General features: G+C 52.9%; 2 protein-coding genes across 2 annotated transcripts; both read left to right on the top strand.

The window, feature by feature from the left end:
- The first annotated feature begins 2052 nt into the window (after positions 1-2052).
- Positions 2053-3438, top strand: LOC101764017 (peroxidase 12-like). Its single transcript, XM_004959915.2, has one exon. The coding sequence runs from the start codon at positions 2099-2101 to the stop codon at positions 3161-3163; it is 1065 nt and encodes a 354-aa protein (XP_004959972.1). The 5' UTR covers positions 2053-2098; the 3' UTR covers positions 3164-3438.
- Positions 3439-6220: 2782 nt separating this feature from the next.
- Positions 6221-7830, top strand: LOC111255652 (cationic peroxidase SPC4-like). Its single transcript, XM_004959919.4, has 2 exons — positions 6221-6590; positions 6677-7830. The coding sequence occupies exons 1-2, from the start codon at positions 6333-6335 to the stop codon at positions 7463-7465; spliced, it is 1047 nt and encodes a 348-aa protein (XP_004959976.1). The 5' UTR covers positions 6221-6332; the 3' UTR covers positions 7466-7830.
- The last annotated feature ends 731 nt before the right edge of the window (positions 7831-8561 follow it).

The following is an 8561-nucleotide window of genomic DNA, read 5'->3' on the forward strand; positions in this document are numbered from 1 at the left end:
GCAAGGGATGGGCGCCCTGCCCTTTTATAGAGCGCACACCCTGGAATGCACACACGTACTAGTATCTGTAGGAAGCGTAAACTTTGAAAATTGAAAACGTTGGAAATGGAGCTGGAACGAACGGCACGGCATCCATGGCATGCGTTCGGTCAGTCAAGAATGCAATGCAAGTCGTTGCAGGGCACCCATCCGGAAACATCGCAAGGCAATTTGCCATTTTTTTTTCTCTCGTGGTTCAAATTTAAAACTCGGAGCAGTACCATTTGCCGATCCATTTAATCGCTCACGCATGCAATACGACCCTCTCATTCTCTCCCTTAATTTGAACCAGCTGCCTAGCAAAAAAGGGCCAATCAATAAGGGCATGTACAACGGACGGCGATACTCGTCTGTATAGTGCCAGCACAACAATTCTATCCGACGTGGACCATCATCAGTGAACAGAGAGACGCGCGACGGCACACGACGCGTGCTCCCAGGTGAAATAGCCTGCGATGGCACCTTTGTACGAGTCTTCGTCTTCTGCCGATGGTATCTTCCCCTTCACCATCTCTTCGCTTCCCTCCCTCCGCAGATGCAGATGCAAAACGAGCGGACGGGAGCGGCGACGCCGATGGAGCACAAGGACGCGACGCCGGCAGCTCCTTTGTCCGGCGGACGCGGCAAGCTGGAGAGCAGGGCGGTGGCTTGCTTGATGGATGGATTCACCTCACCCGGCGGCCATCAACGCTACCAGGCCACCAACACTAACTTTCTTGAACTAAAGGGTTGTCAAAGGATTTTTTTTTTGAGAGGAGGTTGTCAGAGGATTTTGGATAGAAGGGCTGGCTTATCAATCCTCCTTTTTTTCCCTTTTATTGGTGCTTCTTCCTCTGGCTCAAATAAAAAATCAGATAGTATAGAAAGCAAAAATTACAGTCTTTCTAGTTTTGATGTGTGTACTTGTTCCTACAAATCTTTACTTGTTCCTACAAAGCTGGGCCCACAGGCCAGCCCCTTAACCCATCTCCCTCCCCTGAACCCACGCACGCACAGCACAACTCTCCTCCTTCCTCTGCTTTGTTTCCCCATCTTACTCTCCCTGCTACCTACAGACCATGGCGCCTCCTAATCCACCACCAAGGATGGAGGATCTCCCTAGTCAACAGTGAAAATAGGGAAAAATACGCAGATGTTGCGGGCAAAATCACACATCTCAAAGTTTGAGATGAAGGAAATTTTAGTCAATGAAGTTTGGGTCATCTCTCTTTCGATCGGCCCTTTTTTTTTTTACCTGATTCATTCATCATTGGGCCCAACCGGCCCGGATCTTATGCGATGTAGCATTACATCAATGTTTCTTCTAAAATCTTTGAGATCCCATTTGGATCCTTAGAATTGAATTCCATTCTAATAATCATAATTTAGATACAAATTAATTAAGCTAATATAGTTGTATGTGAAATATATTTGTATATTATTGTTGATCATATGGGAGAGATACTTATGTGCTGCACTTCTGCTATAGAGAAGCGAGTCGAAGAATGTACCGTAAGTTGCACAATAGAAATATAGCATGAGGATCTATAGAATCAATTTCCATCTCTCACTCCATGAATTTAAGATAGGCTTATATCTAAATTTCCTCTCAGACGACAAGGAGCTGGTGCAGGTTCATTGTTTCACCACGGAACACAATCCCGTTGCGGCGCTTCCACAGTTGCCAGCAACACAGGAGGAGGATGAACCCATCGTAGTGGAGGCCCTGGGGCAGTTCAAACCATCCAAAGAACTGGATCGGCCCTTGAGCAATGGAAATCCTCTTATTTTAGCAGCATCGATGCAACGCCGCAGAGCAAGTAGAGAGCGTCGGTGCAGACTCATCGGCGATCGTCGTTGACTTTAAACATCGGGCAGTGCAACACCCAGTTGCCGTCGCCGCCGACACAAAGGCTGGTGCGTTTGTGATAAACACCTAGAGAGGAGTGATTCCAACACGTGCTCGACGATCTTGGGTCAGCGCGCGCGCGTGCCTATAAATAGCCGCGGCGTCCTGGCACGACGAAAGCACACTCCCGATCCACCATCGTCACTTGCTTGGCACCATCCAGCAGCAGCGATGACGACGACTAGGAGGGGTAGCGGCGTCGTCCTCCTGGCCATGCTCGTCGCCGCATCGTCGGCGTTGCCTCTGCCTCTGGAGACGATGACCAACGACACTAGTGCTCCGATCTTGTCTGTTGACTTCCATGCGCTGTCGTGCCCCAACCTGCACGGCATGGTGAGCTCCGCCGTGTGGGCCGCGCGCTCCAATCCCCACGGCGGCGCGCAGATCACCGCCGGCCTCCTCCGCATCTTCTTCCACGACTGCTTCCCGCAGGGTTGCGACGCGTCCATCCTGCTGGACGGGTGGAACAGCGAGAAGCACAAGATCCAGAACCAGGGCTTGCAGCAGCAGGCGCTGGACCTCATCGAGCGCATCCGCGGCACCGTGCACGACAAGTGCGGGGCCACCGTGTCGTGCGCCGACATCCTGGCGCTCGCCACCACCCACGCCGTGAGCCAGTCCGGCGGCCCCTGGATCTCCATGCCCATGGGACGCCGCGACAGCCTGGAGCCCGCTCCGGGCTGGGCCGTCGAGACCCTCCCGCGCCCTGACGCCGACGTCAACACCCTCATCACCAGCTTCCGCAACAAGGGCCTCGGCGGCGACGACAAGGGTAACCCCACCGACCTCGTCGCGCTCTCCGGCGCCCACACCGTCGGCAAGGCGCGCTGCGGCTCCTTCCGCGACCGCATCGACCGGCGCAGCCCCAACGACCAGTTCGCCAACAGGCTGGCCGGCTTCTGCGGCAACGACGACAACCGGCAGCAGAACCTGGACGTGAGGACGCCGGACACCTTCGACAACATGTACTTCGAGGACCTCATGAAGAGGGAGGGGGTGCTCACCACCGACCAGGGGCTCTTGTTCGACGGCCGCACCAGGTGGCTCGTCGACGGCTTCGCCAAAAACAAGGGCTGGTTCTTCGGCCAGTTCGCCAAGTCCATGGAGAAGATGAGCAAGCTGGGCATGGGCCAAGGAGGCGAGATCCGCAGCAACTGCTTCAGGCGCAACACCGGCGTCCAGCAGACCGCTGCCGCCGCCCACGACGACGACGAGGGCCTGGCTGCCTCTGCTTGACGATGATCTCGTTTCGATCAGCATGCATGCGCAAATAAATTATATTGCAGGTCGCTCCAGATAGATGGTCGCCGCGTGTCGTCAAATAAAGTGCGTTGGCTTCATACTAGCTAGTACTTAGACGAGACTAGGTAGTTGTCCACCACCGCTAGTTATGTATGTTTGCTTGTTAATTTCATGCATTTGTGTTTGCTTCCAGTTTCTCTTCCATGCATGCTTGTTAATTAGTGTCCTTCCTAATGAGAATAATATATAGTAGTATGTTTCCCCCGTTCCATACACGTGTTGAAAATGCTCTTCCAAAATGTAAAAATAAAAACGGAAGTGCTAGCGCCCGGACGTCCGATAATTTTATTTTATCGGACGCTCCGTCGCAACATTGAAAAATAAATATCGAAACATCAAAAATCAACACTTGCAACACCGAGGATTGCAACACCTTTGCGTGCATGAAACATCCCGAATTGCTTCGTGCAACATTCAAAACAGACACATTGCAACAATAAAAAAAACATCTCTTACAACATTGCAACAACGAAAGAAGAAGAGACGAAACAAAGAAAACAACTATATGCAGCATCATGAACAAGTTGGTGCAACACCCGATTGCTGGCGAGTCAGACTGTTGCAAAACAGATGAAACATCAAAAGCCACCATTGCAACATACAAAAATAACTATTGCAACACCATGAGGTACCTATTGCAACACTCAGATCCACAGCAACCAGCCTGCCGCCGAAGGTCATCCACCATGGCCGCCGCCCCGATCCTTCCCCGTTCGGATCTCGCCGGGATCGGGGAGAGGGCCACCAGATCCGGGGCGTTGGGTGCTCCCGGTTGGTTGAGGGCGCCGAAGTGGGGGGAGGGGCACTGCCAGGGTGGGGGACAAGGTTCCCGGAGTGGAGGAGTGCGCCGCCGCCGGGGTGGACGAGAAGGACGCCGTGGTGGGGGAGCGCACCGCCGTTGGGGTGGGGGACGAGGCCACCTGGGTGCGGGATGAGCCTGCCAGGGTTGGGGAGCGTGCCGCCGCCGGGATGGATGAGGAATACGTCGGGATGGAAGGTTGAAGAAGAAAAGGGACGGGGAAGAAAAAAACGGTAGCGCTTGCAACATCCAAGAATCCCTACTGCAACATCGTGAGATACTATGCACATGGGCCGCCGCCCGATCCTTCCCTGCTCGGATCTCGCCGGGGTCGGGGAGAGGGCCACCGGATCCGGGGGTGTTGGGCGCCCCCGATGGGTGAGGACGCCGGAGTGGGGGAGGGGTGCCGCTGGGGTGGGCGAGGAGGACGCCGGGGTGGGGACGAGGTCGCCGGGGTGGGGGAGCGCGCCGCCGCCGGGGTGGGCGAGGAGGATGCCGGAGTGGGGGAGCGGGTGGGGACGAGGCCGCCGGGTGGGGGAGCGCGCCGCCGCCGGGGTGGACGAGGAGGACGCTGGGGTGGAAGGTTGAAGAAGAAAGGTCACGGGAGTGGGATGGGAAAGAAAAAAGAATGATGGAAATGGATAGATAGGAAGCGCCAGATATTGATATTTTTGGAGCGGAACGATCCGACGCGTCCGGACGCTCGTACTGTAGCATTTCCGAAAACAAAAACAAGTTACGGACCTTTGGGCTGTGGCCCTTGCTGAAAGGCCGCTGATTGGGCCTGATAGGCTAGTAATGACCGGCTCCTATACAAATTGACATCGTTGCCCTAAAAGGGGAGAAAAAGGGCAAATTCACATCAGGGCTAGAAAATTATTTTTTAAAAAAAATACGCAGGAGAGCTGCGTATCTTTGTATTAAGAAGAAGAATTAGAATAAACGTTCATGCAACGTGGGCCATCCGGGTATACACACACGGTACATATGGAAAAACAACAGCAACCGACTTATATAAGAAACTGGCAAGGCCATCGGACTACTGGTTCCTAGTCCCAACAGTTGCTGCCGGGAAGGTGACAGCTCCTTGAAACAGAAATTGATAAGCTGATCTTGCCGTATATGTGCCTGAAGCTTCCCATCTCCATGAAACAGTATCTTCGGTCCCCGGTTGAAGCAGGACAGCGTCAGCTATGTGCCACAATTGGATGTAATGTAACAGCGCATTGACTGTTGGCCGTCCGACAATATCGGAAATCTACCGTCTGTCGACAAGAGCTTCAGCAACTGTTCTTGTTTTTGCAGTTTTCGGTCTGATCAATGTACATAGGTCAGGTGCAATGTCCTCCTAATTGGACAGTGATTGATGCCTGAAACATTTGATGAAGTAGTTGATCATCCCCAAACTGAACTTGCAAGGATTTCCATGGCCTGTTAGCGTCTGTTCGTTGCAGCCGTAACCAACGCAGCCTCAGAGCATAAGAGGCTATCTTGAGATCCTGGATCCCTAAACCTCCAAATTTCATTGGCCTGCAAACACCCGGCCAGGCTACCATACATTGTCCACCCTGGCACTTTTCTTTCCCTGCCCAGAGAAATCCCCGGCGGCGTTTATCAATTTCGTGTATTACCCAATCAGGGATCTTCAGGGAGATGATTGTGTGGATTGGAATGGCACTCATGACGGATTTCACGGTTGTTAGCCTCCCAGCTTTGTTCATGAGGGGTGTGCTCCTAGTGATCTTGTCAACTAGAGGCTGCAGGTGAACCTTCCTCAATCGGCCAATAGTCAGTGGCAAGCCTAGGTATTGAATGGGTAATTCAGAGATTCAAGCCGGCTAGAAAATTACAGCAGCGAGCGGTGGAAAGCATCATTACCAGCCTTCTTTTCTGCTAATAACAAACTGAAGGCTTTGCTGTAATGCAATGGATGCAATGCAGATGGAATTGCATGTGGGATGGCCATGGAAAGCAACGGGATGCAGCGTTGAAACCCCGGCCCACCATTGTTTATGGATCGATTCTTAATTAACTGTATCCACCGTACGACGACAGTGACCCTCTTCTTTGATCTCATCTCTGGAATCTGATCTCATCGGACCTGCCACCACGTACTGTACTGTACCAAATACATATGATTAATCCTGGCTCTCGATCGATCGTCTTGGCCTCCCCCTCTATAAATCACACGCGGACTCGTATTGCTTCTTCACACGTACCACCAGCACCCCTCTCGCCTACTGGACTCTAGTGTACCAGGCTAGCTAGCTAGCAAGCTGCTGCTAGTGCTAACAGAAGAAGAAGATGGCTCCTCCATTGGCCGCCGCCGTGGGCCTGCTCCTCGCCGCCGCCGCCGTCGTCAGCGCGAGGGCGCCTCTGAGCCTGACTGAGCTGCAGGCTACCAACGCCACCAGCGGCGACGGCCTGTCGGTGTACTTCCACCTGGAGTCGTGCCCGCAGCTGGAGACCCTCGTCCGCTCCAACGTCGACGCCGCGCTCCGCCAGAACGTCCGCCTCACCGCCGGCCTACTCCGCCTCTTCTTCCACGACTGCTTCCCGCAGGTTCCTGTCTTGTTTGTTTCTTCTCCTCTGATAGATATGATGCTGTTCCATCCATCCTAATCCATGGATATGTAAAAAACCAACAGGGCTGCGACGCTTCCATCCTCCTGGACAACGGCGAGCGCAACCTCCCCCCCAACGTGGGCCTCCAGCAGGAGGTGCTCAACCTCATCGAGGACATCCGCGCCAAGGTCCACGCCCAGTGCGGCGCCACCGTCTCCTGCGCCGACATCACCGTCCTCGCCACCCGCGACGCCGTCAACCTGGCCGGCGGCCCCGCCTTCTCCGTGTCCCTGGGCCGCCTCGACAGCCTCGCGCCCGCCTCCGACAACGACGTCTTCAAGCTCCCCCCGCCCACCGCCACCGTCGACGAGCTCCTCTCCGCCTTCAACGCCGCGGGCCTCACCGACCCGGCCGACCTCGTCTCGCTCTCCGGCGCCCACACCGTGGGGAAGGCGCGCTGCAGCGCGTTCGGCGCCATCTCCGGCCCCGCCAGCGACGACATCACGAGGTGCATCACGGAGCCGTGCTCGGCGGCGGGCAGCGGCGACCGGCTGCGGGACCTGGACTTCCTGACCCCCAGCGTGTTCGACAACATCTACTTCATCGAGCTGACGCTGAAGAAGAACAAGGGGGTGATGCTGCCGTCGGACCAGGCTCTGGTGACGGACCCGCGCACCAGCTGGCTCGTCCAGGGATTCGCCGACAACCACTGGTGGTTCTTCGACCAGTTCAAGACCTCCATGATCAAGATGAGCAACCTCAAGGGCCCACAGGGAAACGTCGGCGAGGTCAGGCGCACCTGCTTCAGGCGCAACTCCGCCGGCTCCACCGTCCAGAACGCCGGCGACGAGGGCCTTGTCTCCCCTGCTTGATTAATACTCCTATATTGTTCACCTCCATTGTCGATCCGGCCGTGTCGTCGTAGCAGTTATACTTTATCATTCTCCAGAGGTAGTAAGCAATAATGAATGGGTGCCCCTGCGTGCACGTGGTAGGCTGCATCTAGTCACCATGTCGGCATGTCGCATTGATGCTGTTCAACATCACATCACACCACACTCTTTATCTTCCAATAGATCACCTTTTCCCCCTTTTTCTCAAGAAAAGAAAGAATAAATTACACTTGCTTGTATCTGGTATATAGTCTTGTGCTGCCCTATGGAACATGTCCGAATTTTCTTTGACGAGACATCTTTGCACTGAAATTAATAAAAGGTTCTACTTGTTCCGTTTCAAATTATAAGTCATTCGAACTGTTTTGGAAAGTCAAAGCATTTCAAGTTTGTACAATAAAGCACTAATATTCATGATGTAAATAAGTACTACTGGTTTCTTCATTAAATAGATTTTCATAATATATCTATTCGGTGCCACAAATTTTTGTGATCCTTTCTATAATTTTGGTGAAATATAAAATAATTTGCCTCTCAAAAAAGATGAAATGACTTATAATTAGTATCTGGTCGTGACTGTATGTCCTCTCTTTCCGTGCAAATTAATGCGACGTCGTGAGTCACAGGCGATTATAGTTACGCACGGGCTTGGTGTCCATGACCGTACGTCCCTAGTGGGTGGATGGATTCATGGATCCAAGGCAAAGTTGATTCCCAACTTTTTCTTAAGTACTTACTCCGTTTTAAAATTATATATTATTTTTTATTATTTTACAATTCACTTAACTATACGTAACGTATAAGTGTGTATATATATAGCAAAATCTATCAATATTGAAGAAAAGTGACACGAAGTGACACCGGAGGGACGGACCTCGACTTTTCTTAGAGCTAGTAGCTATTATCGTACTAGTAGGATCACATAGAAAATCAAAGGTACGCCGCCGAGACTGACTGACTGTGGCTGGATCCTCCGGAGCACGTGTCCCCCCAAAATAAGCACTCTGGGGGTGTTTGGGAAACACCTGTTAAAGTTTAACACCTGTCACATCGGATGTTTGGATGCTAATTAGGA

This window comes from Setaria italica, chromosome III, assembly GCF_000263155.2.
Source record: "Setaria italica strain Yugu1 chromosome III, Setaria_italica_v2.0, whole genome shotgun sequence".
NCBI classification, from domain to species: Eukaryota; Viridiplantae; Streptophyta; class Magnoliopsida; order Poales; family Poaceae; genus Setaria; species Setaria italica.

Excerpts from the sequence above, each read along its gene's own strand:
- LOC101764017 (XM_004959915.2), top strand. The coding sequence starts at position 2,099 with ATGACGACGACTAGGAGGGGTAGCGGCGTCGTCCTCCTGGCCATGCTC.
- LOC111255652 (XM_004959919.4), top strand. The coding sequence starts at position 6,333 with ATGGCTCCTCCATTGGCCGCCGCCGTGGGCCTGCTCCTCGCCGCCGCC. Across the intron at positions 6,591-6,676 it reads TCCACGACTGCTTCCCGCAG|GGCTGCGACGCTTCCATCCT; the intron begins GTTCCTGTCTTG and ends AAAAACCAACAG.